Source organism: Callorhinchus milii, unplaced genomic scaffold (assembly GCF_018977255.1).
Source record: "Callorhinchus milii isolate IMCB2004 unplaced genomic scaffold, IMCB_Cmil_1.0 Scaffold28, whole genome shotgun sequence".
Taxonomy (NCBI): Eukaryota; Metazoa; Chordata; class Chondrichthyes; order Chimaeriformes; family Callorhinchidae; genus Callorhinchus; species Callorhinchus milii.
The window spans coordinates 4199524-4217012 of NW_024704769.1; the positions used below are offsets into that span (position 1 = coordinate 4199524).

The 17489-nt window shown below is 48.4% G+C and overlaps 2 protein-coding genes across 14 annotated transcripts; one reads left to right on the top strand and one right to left on the bottom strand.

Moving 5' to 3' along the window:
* Window positions 1-105: 105 nt before the first annotated feature.
* On the bottom strand, window positions 106-13352 carry ykt6 (YKT6 v-SNARE homolog (S. cerevisiae)). 4 transcript variants are annotated; one of them, XM_042344435.1, is made up of 8 exons: window positions 13280-13352; window positions 3744-3876; window positions 3031-3113; window positions 2551-2651; window positions 1918-2022; window positions 1532-1597; window positions 912-1013; window positions 106-405 (listed from the first exon to the last, which is right to left on the bottom strand). In XM_042344435.1, exons 2-8 carry the CDS (start codon window positions 3845-3847, stop codon window positions 370-372), a joined length of 597 nt encoding a protein of 198 aa, XP_042200369.1. In that variant the 5' UTR covers window positions 3848-3876; window positions 13280-13352; the 3' UTR covers window positions 106-369. The 4 variants fall into 4 exon arrangements, with proteins under 4 accessions (XP_042200369.1, XP_042200371.1, XP_042200370.1 ...); XM_042344437.1 differs by lacking the exon at window positions 13280-13352 and adding an exon at window positions 4489-4512; XM_042344436.1 differs by lacking the exon at window positions 13280-13352 and adding an exon at window positions 4347-4371.
* On the top strand, window positions 4550-16432 carry LOC103187796 (LIM domain-binding protein 1-like). 10 transcript variants are annotated; one of them, XM_042344434.1, is made up of 11 exons: window positions 4550-4603; window positions 5309-5409; window positions 5945-5989; window positions 6497-6572; window positions 7043-7145; window positions 7660-7832; window positions 8397-8519; window positions 9009-9092; window positions 9596-9719; window positions 9951-10090; window positions 12925-13556. In XM_042344434.1, the coding sequence occupies exons 2-11, from the start codon at window positions 5390-5392 to the stop codon at window positions 13150-13152; spliced, it is 1116 nt and encodes a 371-aa protein (XP_042200368.1). In that variant the 5' UTR covers window positions 4550-4603; window positions 5309-5389; the 3' UTR covers window positions 13153-13556. The 10 variants fall into 10 exon arrangements, 9 of the variants coding, with proteins under 9 accessions (XP_042200368.1, XP_042200366.1, XP_007905642.1 ...); XM_042344432.1 differs by lacking the exon at window positions 5309-5409 and having other exon boundaries at window positions 4554-4603; XM_007907451.2 differs by lacking the exon at window positions 4550-4603 and having other exon boundaries at window positions 5326-5409; window positions 9951-10084.
* The last annotated feature ends 1057 nt before the right edge of the window (window positions 16433-17489 follow it).

Here is a 17489-nt window from a genome sequence, read left to right on the forward strand (position 1 = left end):
AAGTCCAGTCTGTCAGCAACTTTCCTGACACACCACACGCACACACTTACACTACACACACGCGACTACTACTCACACTACACACACACACACAGCTGTACAGCAACTCGTAGATACACACACACACACGTGTGTTATTGTGTCTCTCTCTATGCACCCACTCAGCAAGTTACTCTCTCCACAAACATACACACAGCAACACAATATCTCACACACACACGACTCTCTTCATCCTTCAGCCTCATTAGTCTTTGTTCTGAGATCACACAAGACACAGAAAGTACTGGTCGGAGCCATCAGACTGAGAGGCTGACGGGAGATTTTCTTGTTGAACCGAATGTTACTGAAGGCAGAGGATTGGAGTGCGTCTCACATAATGTCACAGCAAGAATTCTGCTTCCGAGCCTGAGAGGGAGGGAGGGAGAGAGAGGGGGAGAGAGTGAGAGGGGGAGAGTGGAGGGGGGGGGGGGGGAAGAAGAGAGAGAGGGAGAGAGAGGGGTGGGAAAGAGGGAGCGGGAGAGAGAGTGGGGGGAGAACAGTTTATAGCCGATTCGGAGTAAACCCTTTTATGTTTGATACAGCGCCTTATCACGTTGTTGAGACGTCTCAAAGTGCTTCGCAGAATATACTGCAACGTGGCGTGACCATGTGTTTTGTAGGTGGAACAGGACAGCCAATTGGGCCCGGAAGCGTGTCACAAACCGTCACGAAGAAGCAAAAATGGAGAGAGTCTGGACTGTGTGAGCTCAGAATCCCAACGGGGAGGCTGAACCCACAACCTACTGATTTACAAGGCAAGAGAGAGAGAGAGCGCTGACCACTGAGCCAGTTAGGGTCAGCAATGTGGTGCTGTCCGGTGTCTAACATTGCTGAAAGCCCTGTGTGATGTTGTAGAAGATGTTGAGACTCACTGTTTTATAGAAGGCTTTAGACTGTGTGCCCAGCACCTCCGACTTGGAGACCAGATCATCCAACTTCTCTCCTCGCTCCAGCAGAGACTCCATGGTGTTGTGCTGTTAATCAGTACAATATTAATAATAATAACAATAATAATTCTGGCATTTGATATGGCGCTTTATCACGTTGAGACGTCTCAAAGCGCTTTACAGAACATACTGTAATGTGAATTGACTATATTTTGTGGGAGAAACACAGCCAATTGCGCACAGCAGTGTCCCACTATACAGTCGTGGATTGAGTGACCAATTTATTACTGTTATTTATTTAGGTTTTTTTTGAAGAGATTATTACCCCCGGAAAGCGATCCACCAATCGATTAACAACCGGGTTCCTACTGACTGCTGGTAAACAGAGGCGTCAGTGTGGAGTAAGGAAACTTGCCTAAGGTTTCGCCCAGAAGCCCCTGGGATTTGGGTCCTCTTGCTTGCGAGGCGAGCATGTTAACCAGACGCTACTTTCTCATAGCACTTAATGGGATACAGTGTGAGGTGTAGTGACTGTGGGTTTGGTCGGTGAACAGAAAAGACGGGTCCATTTCTTACTAGATAATAGTAAAATAACAGTTAATTACCAGAATGATCTTGGTTTCGTCCAGTTCTGCTTGCACTTTGGACATGGCGTCAGCTTCTCGAGGGTTCTGGGGAAAGAGGTAAAGTCACTCACTGAGCAAGTCCCGCCTGTCTCTCTGGGTAAAACACATGGGCCAACTCCTCACAGCAGTGTCCCACAAACACGTGGATCAAGTGACCAACTTTCTTTTTTTCTTTCTGGAAGGATTATTACCAGTGCAGACTTGGGTCCCAGTTGTGCAGCTAATTACAACAACAATAATAATCCTTGCATTTGATACAGCGCCTCATCAGGTTGTTGACACCTCACCCTACAGACCAAGCATTGAAGGAGAGGGAAGCGAAGGAGCCAGTGTTGATTCTCTACCACACGGACACTGACACTAACCTGGTATCGGGCGAGGTAGGCATCGAGTCCTTGGTAGTGGATATTTGCTGGACACCCTGAGGGCCAGTCAATCCTGTCCACCTGTCTGGAGAATTCATCCAACACCTACACAGATAAACATCCACATCATTCTCTAACCCACACAACGTGTATTTACACAGCGCCTGCTCCTCAGGCAGGATAGCGTCTCGAAGCGCTTAACAGTGGTGGAGCACGAAGCCGAGCCAGGGGGAAAGCACAGTCATCTGGTGTGTACTTAGGACTGTGGGGGGGGGGAAGAGTGATTCCAGTCTCTACGTATCCAAAGCTCTGACTCCTCTGCTTATTACCTCCAGAAAGTGATCCACCAATCGACTAACAACTGGGTTCCTACTTATTGCTAGGTAACAGAGGCGCATGCGTGGAATAAGGAAACTTGCCTAAGGTTTCGCCCTGCAGGGAACTGAACCTGGGTCCTCTCGCTTGCGAGACGAGTGCTATTAGCATTGAGCTACAGGACCCCACTATCCTCAGCATTATAATCCTGGGCTGGCTCAGACGCGCTTGTCACAGGTTGGCTGAGGGGAAGGACAAAGGAAGGGAATTCTAAAGAGGTGGGTAAACGGGAATGAGGTGAGGAATGTGGTGACGTACCTTATCGAGCAGCGTGAAGCAGACACGGGAGGGATACTCGTTATCTGCAATCACCACCCCGGCCAGAGAGTCGTTCCTCACGTACACGTGACACAGGTAATCTGTGAAACAAGTGCCTTGTAATCAACAATAATAATAATCCGCGCATTTGGCACAGCGCCCGATCACGTCATCGAGACGTCACAAAGCCCTTCACAGGATACACTGTAAAGTGGAGTCAACTGTACATTTTGTGGGTGAAACGCGGCAGCCAATTGTGCACAGCGACGTCCCACAAACAGCTGTGGATCAAAGTGACCACTTTTTTTTGAGGGAATATTACCTGCCCTGCCCGGGAATTGAACCTGGGTCCTCTCGCTTGTGAGGCGACTGCGTTAACCACTGCACTACTGGACTCCACAAATTGGAAAAGAGAAGGGAGCTTCCCCATTTCCCGCTTTAGCCATTTAGATCGTCTCTCCCCGCTCCCTAACCTCTTACCTTGTTCTTTCACCGCCGCCCGGCTCCCTTTCACTGAACGTTCCACTATCAGCTGACTTGTGAACGTCATAAACTCCTGGACGCTGGAGAACGAGACGCAATGATATGAGAGGATAACACAGAACAGCTGCTCTCAGCCCCCTCACCATCCCACAAAATACACACACACAACAAAGGGAATCTACCGTGGAAGGCGGAAGTCAAATAAAGGGGATTTTACAGGTACAGAACCAACATAAACCAGACACGTTGGGAGAGAGGATGTCACTCAGACTGTGGCTGTAACTCACCACACGAACTGCTGACAGGGGGAACCTCAGATAATAATAATCCTTGCATTTGACTTAACGCCTGATCACGTCGTTGAGACGTCTCAAAGCGCTTCACGGATTACACTGTAAAGTGTATTGACTGTATATTTTGTGGGCGAAACGCGGCAGTCGATTGCGCACAGTGGCGTCCCCACAAACAGCCGCGGATTAAACGACCAATTTCTCGGTGAGGGATCTGTACCCCTGGTAAGCGATTCACCCATCGACTAACAACCGGGTTCCTACTTACTGCTAACCAGAGGCGCACGCGTGGAGGAGCAAAGGAAAACCTGCCCGGCGTTTGCGGGAACTCGCGAGGCGGGGCAGCGATAACCACTCGCGCTCCCGGACGGCACGAACGTTCCCAACTGAGCTCCAATCCCTCCCCGGGCCCTCGCTTACCTGGATCTCTGGAAGAAGCTGAAAGACGACACGTCGTAGGCGGCTTTCAGGAGGTTGGCTTTCGCGTCCGCTTTGTACAGCACACTGAGGCTGAACAGCTTCATGTCCCCGCCTCGCGCCGACCTGCACCGACCTGGGGGTGGGGGGGGGGGGGCAACAACAACAACAACAAGATTCCATTTATAGAGCGCCTTTCACGTCAGGAGGACGTCCCGAGGCGCTGCACAGTTGGGTCATGACCCGAGGAGGGGGGAAATGGTCAGGGTGAGGGGAGGGAGGGAGCGAGGAGGGGGGGGATGGTGAGGGGAGAGGGGACAGAAGGTTGTAACGTGACACACGGGAACAGACAGACAGGACCACAGAGAACATTATGCACAGAAATGTCTCCCAACGGGAGCTGTGGCTCAGACTGAAAGTGAAACCGTCAGGAGAGCCCTCACAGGGGCTCAGGGACTGGTCTCTCAGCCTCTGCTCCCGGGGGGGGGGGGCCTCTGACCACCCCAATACCCCCCCACCTCCCCCCGCCCACCCTCCCTCGGTCCTGGCTCTGCCCAGTCGGGCCTACCCCCGGGATCCAGGCCTCGGTCTCTCCCTCTCACTCACCCTGTGCTGTAGTAGTAGGAGGAGGAGGAGGAGGGGGGGGTCCGGGCCGGGACGCGGCGGGTGAGGGGGGGGGGGGGGGCAGTGTCTGTGTGTGGGAGGGGGAACGGTACAAAGGTCGGACCGCGACACGTCACCAACTCACCGGAAGCGGGTCCGTCCCTTCAAAGAGGTCCGCCCCCCCTCCTCTCCGTCACTTCCGGCCGCAGCGGGGAGCGGAGCTCGAGCCGAGACAGAGAACTCGGCGGCACCGAGTAACGGTCAGTGGCACCGCGGGGGGGCACCGGGTAACGGGCACCGCAACAGTCAGAGGGCTTCCCCCCCCCACAGAGGCCCCCTCCCCCCACAGTCACAGAGACCTCCCCCTCCCTCCCCTCCCCCACATAGACCCCCCCAGACCCCCTCCCCCCACATAGACACAGAGACCCCCTCTCCTCCCCCCACAGTCACAGAGACCCCCTCCCCCACAGAGATCCCCTCCCCCCACATAGACACAGAGACCCCCCTCACTCCCCCCAGTCACAGAGACCTCCCCCTCCCCCACAGAGACCCCCTCCCCTCACATAAACACAGAGACCCTCGCCCCTCCCCTCCCCCACATAGACACAGAGACCCCCCTCACTCCCCCCAGTCACAGAGACCTCCCCCTCCCCCACAGAGACCCCCTCCCCTCACATAAACACAGAGACCCTCGCCCCTCCCCTCCCCCCACAATCACTGAGACCCCCCCCTCCCTCTGCTCCCCTCACATAGTCAGAGACTCCCCCCCCCCCCCCCTCCCCACTCCCTCCCCCTCCCCACTCCCTCCCCCCACATAGACACAGAGGCCGCCCCCCCCCCCCAGTCGTCTCCGAGTCGCGTCTGGAAATTGCTTCGCGGGAGTGCACTGTTGAGCGCAGTGACTGCGTGTTTTTGTGGGCGAGACAGGGCAGCCAACTAACTGCGCGGTTTAACTGTGATCGTAGAGGGACTGGATCGCGCAGAGCCGGACGCTAAGGCGGTCTCCTCAAGTCTTCCACCTCAAGTGGAGTCCTGCAAAGGGCGCCATGCTGGACCGAGACATTGGGTGGGTACAGGACTTGTATACAGCGTCTGTTGTTGGCATTACGTTATTTAATTTAATTCATGAACTAATATTCCCTCTTCTTAATCCCCTTTTCCTACATACATCCTGGCTGCCCGAAATGGAGCCAGGATTAGAGGAAGACTATTCAGTGCCTTCTTGAGGGGAACTGATAAAACAACAACAACTTGCATTTATATAGCGCTCTTCACGCCGGATGGAGTCTCGGATCGCTTGAAAACTCCCCTGTAGATTGCAACTCTTGTCAGTTGAGATTTTAGCATCCGGTGGTTAAGATGACCGAAGGCACAGTCTTGAGACAGACCTTGAAGAAGGCAAAGGGACTCCAGGATGCAGTTGCAGGGAATGGGGACAGATAGGCTGAACGCCCCACTGCTGATGGTGGGGTGTACGGGGCGGGAGACATGGAAACAGGCAATTTGGGGCCCCTTATACCTTGGCTTCTTTCTGCCAACTGACAACACATGATCTTATTACGCAGGAAAAATTAACATCACTACTTTTTCTTCATTTATAGTCCGACCCCATCCTATCCTCCCACCTACCCGGAGCCAAGTATTGGGTAAGGAATTTGTTTGCACTGTCTCCCGTTAGCTACGGCTCTTATTCTCCATACCCCAAGCCTCCACACCAATATACAGAAAACTGCTGATAACTCAACCCTGGCTTAACTTGTCACTGCCACTTAGGTCATCATTGCTGTCAATATCCCACAAAATGTACAGTTGATTCACTTCTGTGAAGCGCTTTGAGACGTTTCGAAGACGTGATAAGGCGCTATATCAAATGCAAGGATTATTATTCATAGAATTTTACAGTATAGAAGGAGGCCATTCGGCCCATCAAGTCTGTGCTGGCTCTTTGAATGGAGCAATTAATGTCAATCCCACTTCCCAGCCCTTTCCCCATAACCCTGCAAACCCGTCTGGTGTATTTTCCTAAGGTAACTTCAAAACCGGTTTGATTCCATGGTGGGAATCGCCTACTGTAGAGATCTTGCTGCAGGTCAGACTATCCTCAGAAATGTTAATCCTCTCTCTCTCTCCTCTCTACCTCTCTGCTGTTACAGGAGACGCACACCCTGCATGTTACAGCCAGAATACAGGATCTATGAACTCAACAAGCGACTGCAGAATTGGACCGAGGTGAGACTTGTATTGCTCCAGCATCCACAAAATCCAGCTGATCCAAAACTCTGCTGTCCGCACACTAACCATACTAAGCTCCATCCCCCCATCACACCAGTTCTAGTCAGGCTCCACTGGCTCCCTATCACACTCGTTTTCAAATTCCTTCATGCCCTGGCACCTCCTTACCTCTCCGATATGCTTCCCCCATAATCTGCTGCCTCCGCTCAACTGGCTTTGGCCTCCTATATGTCTCTAGTGCCCTCCGTTCCACCACGTGGTAGCTGCACTTTCAGCCACTACACCCGGAAACTCTGGAACACTCGTCCTCTATCCCTCTGCCTTCCTCCTTCACTCTCGTGCTCCGTCACTATCAAGCGCTCTGTGATGCTGCGGGAGGAGTGCTGCGTAAATGCAAGTTGTTGTTAAAAAGCGTAAAGGGAAGTGTTGTTTGATGGCTGTAACTTCTTATCAATGTGTTCTCCCAGGAATGTGACAACCTCTGGTGGGACGCTTTCACTGCTGAGTTTTTTGAAGATGACGCAATATTAACGGTGGCCTGTTGTCTGGAAGATGGGCCCAAGAGATACAGTGAGTTAGTTTATTGTTAGTGCTGTTCATCTTCAGAGTGAAAGTCTCAGTCACTATATAATAATCCTCTTAATCAGTCTGGCTCAGTCCGTAGCGCTCTCTCTCAACTCTGAGGCAGAAGGTTATACCTTCAAGCCCCCACATCGGGCCATGGAATTCATATAGTCTAAGTTGATACTCCAATGCAATGCTGTATTAATGGAGGTGCTGTCCTTTGGATGAGATGTTAAACCGAGCTCCCCATCTGCCTGTTCACGTGGAGGTTAAAGATCCCATGGCACTGTTCGAAAAGAGAAGAGAGTTTCTCCCTCCCTCACAATAAATCACTCATTCACTTCAAGGTTGTTTGTGGGACGTCGCTGTGCGCAAAAATGGCTGCATATTCACCCACAAAACACACAGTTAATCCGCTTTACAGTACATCTTGCAAAGCGCTTTGAGATGTCCTCTTCACACCAAAGGCGCTGTACGAAAGTTTTATTACTCATGACAATGATCTTCTTCTTCTCTAAAGCAATTGGCCGGACCCTTATCCCCCGGTATTTCCGCAGCATCTTTGACGGGGGAGCAACAGATCTGTACTTTAACCTGCGGCACTCGAAGGAACTGTTCCACGGTAACCTAGTGATCCTGGACTGTGAGCAGAGCAGTATGGTGTCCCTACACAGCAAACCCATCTTCACCAAGGTAGGCCCCACCCACCCACCGAGTGAAAAGCAGGCAGTCCCACAACTCACAGCAGCATTCAGGCTCCGTGACCCTCTCACCCCCACCCTCCAGAGGATAGAGTTCAAAATCCTCACCTTCAGAGCCCTCCATGGCTTTGTTCCTCCCTGCCTCTGTGACCTGCTAACGTCATTATCAACCTCATCGCTCAGCGGGATCCGGCCTGTTTCACGTCCCCCAACCGGCCTGCGCCATTGGCGTCGGCCCTTCAGCCTCTCTGCCCCCACCCTTTGGAACTCCATCCCACAGTCCCTCCTCCTCGCCCACTCCCTTACCTCCTTCAAAGCGCGTCTCAAGACCCTCCTCATTGACTGTGCTTTCGACTACCTTCCTACCCGTGCCCTCCACCCTCCTGATCCCAACCCCCAGCTTGGGTCTAAGTCCCTGGCATTTGGTTCAAACGTGGCTTTAGACCAAGTCTGTGCTACCTTGGTTCAGATCAAAAGAAAATGCTGTAAATGGCCAGCAGAGCCTGAATCCTCTGACTGAGCTCCATCACTGGCTTCTCTGCTGTCTGTCTCCCAGGTGTGTACAGAAGGCCGGCTCTACCTGGAGTTCACCTTTGATGATCTGATGCGGATAAAGAACTGGCATTTTAGCATTCGCAAAAATGGGGAGCTGCTGTCTCGTGGGCTCCTGGCAGCACACGTGAGTATCTGAGAGTTCACTGGGGTACAGCTCGTTCCTCACTGGGTCAGGCTGTGTATCCAGGAGAACAGGACAACTCCAGTGGAATACTACCTTTCTGGCTTTACCATCAATCTTCTCGCATAAAAGCATTTGACTTCTTTTTTTTTTCGATTGAGCATTGAGAGTTTGCAGTTTCTTAGCTCACCTCACCCCAATGCTGCTCATTCATTAGAGAGAGATATCCGCCCTGATAGTGAGGGTTGGGCCCTTGCAGCTAAATCTATAACGAGTTGTAGCCTTTCTACATTACTATCACTGATTTGTTTGATGAGGTATTTGATTGATAAGGAAACTGTAAATCTAAAAGGCTGATTTGTGACAGAACTCAGTCAGTGGCTCTCTACTTGTGAATAGCTTTGTTTGGATTGTTCCCAGTTGCACAATTGAATGTGGAAACGGTGACGGTGTTTCTCAATGTCCTGTTTGTTCCCGTTTGACTATTTTTAGGCCCAGGATCCTGCAATGCTGGAGCAATTGTCTAACAGCATCACCCGGTCCGGCCTGTCAAACTTCACACTGAATTACCTCAGAGTAAGTCTCATGTTTCAAGAAGAAAGTTGTATTAATAGCACTTTGTGTACAGTAATTAAAATCCACCGTTCCTCCTATTGTGCCTTCCCTCCAGTTATACTGAATGCAATAATTTATACAAGTTAGGAGGACGTCTCAAAGAACTTGATAGCACTAGCAGTAATATTTTTTGCATTTGATACTGCTCCTTGTGAAACATCACAGAGAGCTCTTCTTTCTCTCTGTGAAGAAAAGTGTCTATTTGTAGTCCCAACTCAATGTCCCACAAATGAAATGAAATGAGCTTGAACCTAGAATCTTGTGACTGAAGCGAGAGTGCTACCAACTGAGCCAGGCTGACACCTGGAATACAATGTCCAGCACTATTTACATCAATTATACATAACCTTTGGAAAGATTTGAAAAAAAACTATGTGGGGTAGGGAGAAAGGAAGAGGTTAAAAATAATCTTAATTATGGTGTAAACTGTGTTGTTTTATATGCTTCCGCCCCCCCCCCCACAGCTCTGTGTCATACTGGAACCAATGCAGGAGCTGATGTCCAGACATAAAACCTACAGCCTGAGCCCCCGGGACTGCCTGAAGACATGTCTGTTCCAGAAGTGGCAGCGGATGGTGGCACCTCCAGGTGAGGTTGGAGGAGAAAGATGTCAACAAATGGCTATTAATCTGTCCATTCACAGCTAGTAATCTGTCAAAACTTTAAAAATAGTGCGATCTCTTAATGATAAGATGTAAAGTAAGCTTCTGGATAAGCTGAAGACTGTGTTCATACCAGAAGTCTGATGGAATAAAGTTTAGGTGAATTAAAAAGACTGGCGTATCTCAAATGCTTTCTCCTTTTCTCCTGCCTGTTTAGCTGAACCCGTCAGACCCCCGACAACCAAGCGGCGAAAAAGGAAGCAATCAGGAGGGAACGCGGCGGGTGCTGGCACAGCCATTAACAGCAAGAAGAAGAGCAGCCCTGCCACAGGCTTCAGTCTGGCCACTCAGGTACCTGTAAGCATCCTCCTTGTTGGCTCCTGATCGACTCTGACTGGCACTAACACCTCCAACTAGCTGGCCTCTTTACACAGACCTGGCACAAACCTCCAGTAGTGTCTGCTATAATCTGGAGCTGACAGCCAGGCAGAGAGGGGAAGAGCAGACAGTCTGGCAGGGAAATGTTACCAGCAGCACAGCCTGAACTGTTAGGGAAAGCTGGTCCAGTGATATTGATTAACTGCAGCGACTTAAATCCACATCGACTAAAACAGTCCTGCCCCCCAAATAGGCTTACATTACTGCCCCCAAACCTTCTTCCCCCCACCCCCGCCCCGTTCTCTCCTATATTAGAACACTAACCCGGTAATCCTGGGTTATCATGTGCCCAGGGCTGTGTGGTTCAGGCAGGGGCTGAGGGCTTGTTCCATTCAAGCTGATGATCTGTGATGTAGAATTGTCCCTTTCTCTCAGCGCCAGCAGCTGATCATTAGTGTGAGTTAGTCTGAGAATTCTCTCAGCTCTTGTAGCATCAAAAAATAATGATAATGTGGTCACTCAATCCACGACTGCGTGTGGGACACTGCTGTACGCAATTGGCTGTCGCATTTCACCCACAAAATATTCAAGTCAATTCACTTTACAGTATAATCTGTGAAGCGCTTCGAGTCATCTCTCTCTGTCTCTGTATCAAATACGAGGATTATTATTATCAACCCTCTGTGCCCCCTTCCACGCCAAAGTCAAAGATTCTTAGATGCAGCTTTTCTTTGGAAACTCTGATGATTAATTAACTTTCTAGCATTCCTTTGGAGAGAATGCAGAAAAATTTTCCTCAATAAAAAAAATCCTCCGGTTGAGATACACAAGGTTAGAGGGAAACTATTTAACTAGCCATTCACCTAGGCCCATTTGCCCCAGTTGGACTTGCTCTGAAAATCACTGCCTGTCTGCAAGAGATGTGTTCAGTTGATAACTTCTTGGCAAGTGTCTCATGTGGGGCTTTGTGACATTTACAGGGGAAATGGTTTGTGCCAGATTAAGAGAGCACTTTATGAAAGTCTCTTGGAAATGTGCCTGGATCTGTAGGCTTCCCTCACCAGTCAGGCTTCCGAGAGAATCCAGGCTCTCAGTTAGAAACCATCAGGGAAGTTCGAGAGTTTGGCTTCAAAGGGGTGAGGTTTAGAGTAATTACTTTAATGCCTGATTACCACCACAGAACCGCTTTAAAGATGCAACTTTCAATATCATAGAATCTTACAGCACAGAAGGAGGCCATTTGGCCCATCGTGCCTGTTCTGGCTCTTTGAAAGAGCTGCCAATATCCTCACTAACTTATCTGCCGCAAACCAGGACGTCCAGTTTATCGCCTTATTTCTAACCAGGGTTGGTCAACCCCTGTCCCAATCAACCATTGGTCTCTTACTCCAAGTCCATAAGATTCCAATCTTCCCCTCACTACACTCTCCCAGCTGTGAGTTTAACTTCAACACTTTTATTTCCAATGTCCCAAATGCTTGTGTTTATACCACTGATCTTCTGGTCTCAACTCACTGACCTGACTGCAGTTCAGTGAATCAAAACAGGACATCAATAGAGAGATGTCACCAGCTTTTTATTTGACTGAGCCGGACACTGAGCGAATCATTTGCATTTGAACAGGTTCTATTTTTTTCTCTGTAGGGTCTCCAGTCGCTATAACTTATTGCGCCACTACCTCCTCATCCAGGAGAGAGAGTGGTGCGTGCCTGGGTCTGTGCTCCTCACTGCTTCATCAATGTCCAATGTCATTGGATGACCAGCAGACAGGAAGGTGTGTGCTTGTGTGTGGGGGAGATTGGGCCAGCCAAGCTTTCCTCCCCCGAGATAGAGCAAAATGCTTCATCTGGCAGCTGAGAGCAGCAATCCTGTCTGTGCAGGGAGGTGAGTGATTGTAGAAACCTAGAAACAGGAGGAGGCCATCCAGCCCCTCGAGCCTGTTCCACCATTCTATTAGATCATGGCTGATCTGTACCTCAACTCCAATTGCCTGCCTTTGCCCCGAATCCCTTGATACCCTGACCAAACACACATCTATCCACCTCAGTCTGGACAATGTGAATGGATCCAGCCATAATCCACAGCCTTTTGAGGGAGAGAGTTCCAGATTCCCACCGGCCTTTTGGTGGAAAAAATGCTTCTGTTCACTGCCAAATGGCCCGGCTCTAATTGTGAGCTGAAGCCCCTTGTTCTGGATTCTTCCACTAAAGGAAATAGTGTCTCTGTAGCTGCCCTTTCGAATCTCTTTATTATTTTAAAAACCTCAATCAGATCAGCCCCCAGCCTTCTAAACTCAAGGGAATACAGACCCTCGAATCCTCGTAATTTAACCCTTTAAGACCTGGTATCATTCTGGCGAATCTGCCTGCACCCCCTGAAGAGCTAATATCGGTCAAGGCTGGAATTTAAACTTGAGAACCGCAGAGAGAGAGAGAGTCCCATTGCTCTATCACCGGGATTGCAAGCTCAAGTCTAACACTGCCCGACTGTTAGACAGCAGCACAACACTTCCCAACACATCCACAGGTCAATTTGAATTGCAATTGATGCAGGTACAAGGATGAACTAGAGTTGTTTTTAAGCACCAGGATAAGGTTAGTTAACTCAACACTGACCATTCCTTCCCATAAAAAAATACTGCCACAAGGTCAAGGACTTTTAAAAATCACACGGGTAGAAAGATTTGCCAGGTTTGAGGCTGTTGGGAGTATTTTGTGACTGGACCCTGGGACATGTGGCCGAGGTGGATGGAGCAATGATTTACTGTTGTGTTGTGTGCTGTGGTTTAATGACTGCGCCCCCACTTATTGTAGGATGTTATGGTGGTGGGTGAACCGGCTCTAATGGGTGGGGAATTCGGTGACGAGGATGAACGGTTGATCACTCGGTTAGAGAACGCCCAGTTTGAGGCGGCCAGCGGTATCGATGATGAAGATGACTTCAATAACTCGCCAACCTTGGGAAGTGGCAGCCCTTGGAGCAATAAAGCACCATCCAGCCAGGAGAGCAAGTCTGAGAAATCCACCTCCCAGGAATGCTAACATTTAGTCCTGCTCGGGACAGTCAACAAAACGCTTCTTTGACCAGTCAGTCAGTCACCCCAGGGCAAAAAATAAGTGTTTGTGTGAAGATCTGAATGAACCTCCAGTGTATTGGTGCACAACTGACCTGTTTCAAAGCCTGAAGGTCCCAGGTTCTGACTTTTGACTTAGTTGATCTCAGATCACCAACAACGCCAACTAAAGATGATCTGTTTCCTAAACCTGGAAAGGAAAAATCTGCTGATTATTGTTCTACTGAAAATGATGTACATGTTTGCCCCACCTTATTGTAGCTTAGTCATTGTCTAGCATGTTAGATCACTGACATTATTCTCCACATGAACCACCTAGTCTAATCCCATTGAGTCCTGTAGCTTAGGTTAGCCTCACCTCGCAAGTGAGAGGACCTGGGTTCGACTCCCGGGCAAAGTGAAACCCTGGGCAACTTTCTTTATTCCACACACCTCTGTTTACCTAGCAGCAATTAGGAACCTGGTTGTTAGTCAATTAGCAGATTGCTTTTCTGGAGGTACTAATCCTTTAGAAAAAATATATATAATTTGGTCATTTAATCCACAACTGCTGGACACTGCTGTGTGCAATTGGCTGCTGCCTTTTGCCCACAAAACAGTCAATTCACTTTACAGTATATTCTGTGAAGCGCTTTGAGACGTCTAGAAGACGTGACAAGGCGCTGTATCAAATACAAGAATCATTATTCTCCTGCCCACTCCCCATTCCCTTCAATATTCCTCCTTTTCAAGCATCTAATTCCCCTTTTTATACTTCAATGGTTTGTGTCAGAGAAGTCCACATTCCCCCCCCCCCCCACACCCCCTTCTGTGTAAAGATAGTTTCTCTAACCCTCCCTCTAATTCTTATTTCAATGCATGCCATCTCGCTGACTAGTCATCTATTCCTATTTACCCTCTCAAAACCTTAAAGACCTCTATCAGGTCAGCCCTTAATTTCTCAGCTCTAGTTTTTTAATTTTTAAAAAAAAGCCCTAACTTTTCAAGTCTCTCTTGATTACTGTAACATCCCAGTGACTCTTTGCTGCACGTTTTAAATTGCTTTTACATCCTTCCAATAAACTACTGCGCAATATTCCCAACTGTGGCCTAACTAAGGTCTTGTAAACGTTCCACGTGACCTGCTTGCTTTTGTATCCTATGCCTCTAGATATAAAGCTAAGTCTAGGTTCCCCCACGTGAAGAATAGAGGCAGTGGGTGAGGTACTGGAGGGCTGCTCGCACCTGGACCTGAACACCAACATTCAGCAGGGCCTTGAGGAGCGGAGGAGCACACAAACAGCTCAGTCACTGTGAGGGCAGCCGCCAATTGACATTTGTACTCTCGTTCCACTCAGCAAGCAGTCGCCAATGGGGCAAGTGAACAAGGGCAAGGAAAGCTGATGGGAGAGAAGTGGTGTTTCTCTTTACGTTGTCACCGTAGGTAGCCAAGAAAGTGGTTCAGAGTCAAATAGCCTTTGCTCAGTCCTGTCCTCCTGTGAGGGTCCCACTCTGTGTGAGTTGCAGAACCAATTCCACTCCCAGTAAGTACTGACACAGACCCCTTTAGGGGGAGCTTAATCCTCCCATTAGCAAAACCCACTAAATGTCAAAATCAATTTTCACTGATTACATTGGGCCGTGGATGGCACTTGTTCCCATTCATATTTACGCATGTACAAAAAGGCTTTTTTTTTAATATATGTAGAAGTCCTGAAAAACATAATCATCTTTCAAACATGAAAAAAATTTGACGTTCGCCTTGAAGTCACTACACAAAACCCTAAACCCCTCGCCGTGCGGGAGATTAATTAGAAACACCCTCGACGACGACAGCTCCTCTTCCCAATTCTTCTGTGAACTAGAACGCATGAACTCCCCTCCCCAGTGCAGTGTAGCATTAAAGTCTGCAGACCTCAGGGAAGTAATAGCTTGTATATTTTGCTCATCAACCTTCCTAGACCATTGCTTGTCCTTCCACTGTACCCCATCCAGGCAGTTTGCTCTAACAATCATGGCCACCACATCTGACTTTAGGCTAGTGTAAGTTTTGGGGGTGAAAGCACTTATTTTCTGCCCTGCTGTCGGCTGACGTTTGTTCTGTGACCTGATTGCGTGACGCTGTACACTGTTCAGACTTTTTTTAAAAAAAACAAGGTTTGGATCAGCAATATTTTAATTGACGACGTTCTCTTTCCCAAATAATCTTTGAAGGATTTTATCAAAAAAAAATAACCAAAGCTGGTTCTTTAAACAATTCAGACAGAGGGTTTGTAGTAGAATCTGCTCTCTCCGCTGGACGCTAGCAGCAGCAGAAGCTGTTGAAAAGTTCTGGGTGCAGATGGATTTGTCCTCCTTCAGCCAGAAGGTCCCCACTGGCCTCAGCACCGCTATGTGATTAGGATCCCTCGTTGAAGAGAACTAACTGACTGATTGACAGTGAGGTTGAGCCTGGGATTTGGGCTGTTGTGCAGCAATCTTAACGATGGGGAGCCAGGAGAAAGCAGCTTTCACCAATGCCCTCATGGATACGTATAGGAACACTACACTATAGTACACTACTGACCTCTGGAAATTGATCAGATTCTCTGACAAGCCCGACACTCATTGAGACTGGAATTTAATGGAACAATGACTTCATGACCAATCACTCTTTTGGTGGCTTGTCTTTCCCATCTGGTCAGGTGCTGGTTGAGGTGGGAGGTTGAGTGACTAGGTGTCATTCCTTTCTCTATCGATGTGAGCGTGGTTCTGGAAACGGGCGAGTTGCCAACGGTAGCAGCTTCGGAGCTTTTAGCGAACGTGTTTTTTTTTTCTTCCGATGGGTTTAATAATGATAATCCTCTTCATGTTAGTGTTTGGAGTTCAACTGGGATCGCAACCAAAGTTGTCTTCCATCTGTCTGTGTGTGTGAACACATTGTTAACCAATATGGAATTGAACCCCTTTGTATTTGCCTGATAAATGTACCTTACCTGCTTGAAAGGCACCCTCAATGTTTGCCCGCTGACTGTTTTGTGCAGGACCTCGCTGTGATATCTTCAGCATGTTGATGGCACAATCAAGAGACTCTTCAGCAAAGCAGCGCATCTTCACTGATCGTTTTGATTCCTCAGTTTATTTTCTTTCCCCAGGTTGAGTTTGCAACAGAGGAGTGTGTGTGTGTGCGCTCCCAACCTTAGGAGGTGTTACACTCAATGACGCTTAGGATGTGACCTATAGTTTTGCCCACAAAATATACAGTCAATTCACTTTACAGTATATTCTGTGAAGCGCTTTGAGACGTCTCGAAGACGTGATCAGGCGCTGTATCAAATGCGAGGATTATTATTATATAGTCTTGCCTCTTTTAAAGAATTGCAGTATAGCAATAGAATATGGATATTGGGAAAGGCCGGAGGGAATGTAAAATAAAGGTGTGTGTACAAAATTAGTTTGTTTTCTCTTGTGTCTCTGTAACCCCTGATTTACTGCTGTCGGTGAGGTGATCAGCTAATGTTCTGGGAACCTCGGTATCGTTCACATGAGCTCCAGCTTTTAACAAAGTGACCGAAGGAGGAAGTCAAAGAATTTGAAAAATCTGAGAGATCTTTAACTCATGCCTCACGGATTTTAATATTTAAAAAAAACCTCTTTGGATATCTTGTGTTGTCGAACTGCCTTCTTTCTTTGACACTACAGTGGAATCCTGAGCTCAGTGGTTACAGCACTCGCCTCGCAAGCGAGATGACATGGGGTTGATACCTGGGAGGGGCGAAACTTTGGGCAAGTTTCCTTACTCCACATCCTCTGTTAGAAGTAAGAAGGAACCCGGTTGTTAGTCGATTAGTGGATTACTTTTTGCGGGTAATAATCCCTTCAAAAAATAAAGAGATAATAATAATTTGATCACTCAATCCACGACTGTTTGTGGGGGACACTGCTGTGCACAATTGGCTGCCGCGTTTCGCCCACAAAATATACAGTCATTACACTTTACATATATTCTGTGAAGCGCTTTGAGACATCTCGAAGGCATGTGGCGCTATATCAAATGCAAGGATTATTATTATTGCAGCTATATTGTTTGTATTCCTGAACATATCCCAAATGTTTCCCCCTTTTGTATAAGATGACTGTAGCCTGAAAGATCGGGTTCTTGTTGATCTAAGTTTGTCTTGTTACAGACACTATCTATTTGAATAAAAACCTAACTGTATTTGTGACAACGTTCTGCTGTTTTTCTTTTTTCTTTTGACTTCTCCTCTCCTTGTTCCCTGGATGAGCTGGTGTTAGTTAGTGTTGCGGTCTATGCCATGTTGGTGCCCGTGTTGGCAGACTGCACAC

Excerpts from the sequence above, each read along its gene's own strand:
- ykt6 (XM_042344435.1), bottom strand. The coding sequence starts at position 3,847 with ATGAAGCTGTTCAGCCTCAGTGTGCTGTACAAAGCGGACGCGAAAGCC. Across the intron at positions 2,023-2,550 it reads GCTTCACGCTGCTCGATAAG|GTGTTGGATGAATTCTCCAG; the intron begins GTACGTCACCAC and ends TTATCTGTGTAG. Across the intron at positions 1,598-1,917 it reads CCTACCTCGCCCGATACCAG|AACCCTCGAGAAGCTGACGC; the intron begins GTTAGTGTCAGT and ends CTCTTTCCCCAG.
- LOC103187796 (XM_042344430.1), top strand. The coding sequence starts at position 6,396 with ATGGTGGGAATCGCCTACTGTAGAGATCTTGCTGCAGGTCAGACTATC. Across the intron at positions 7,146-7,659 it reads AGATGGGCCCAAGAGATACA|CAATTGGCCGGACCCTTATC; the intron begins GTGAGTTAGTTT and ends TCTTCTCTAAAG. Across the intron at positions 8,520-9,008 it reads GTGGGCTCCTGGCAGCACAC|GCCCAGGATCCTGCAATGCT; the intron begins GTGAGTATCTGA and ends GACTATTTTTAG.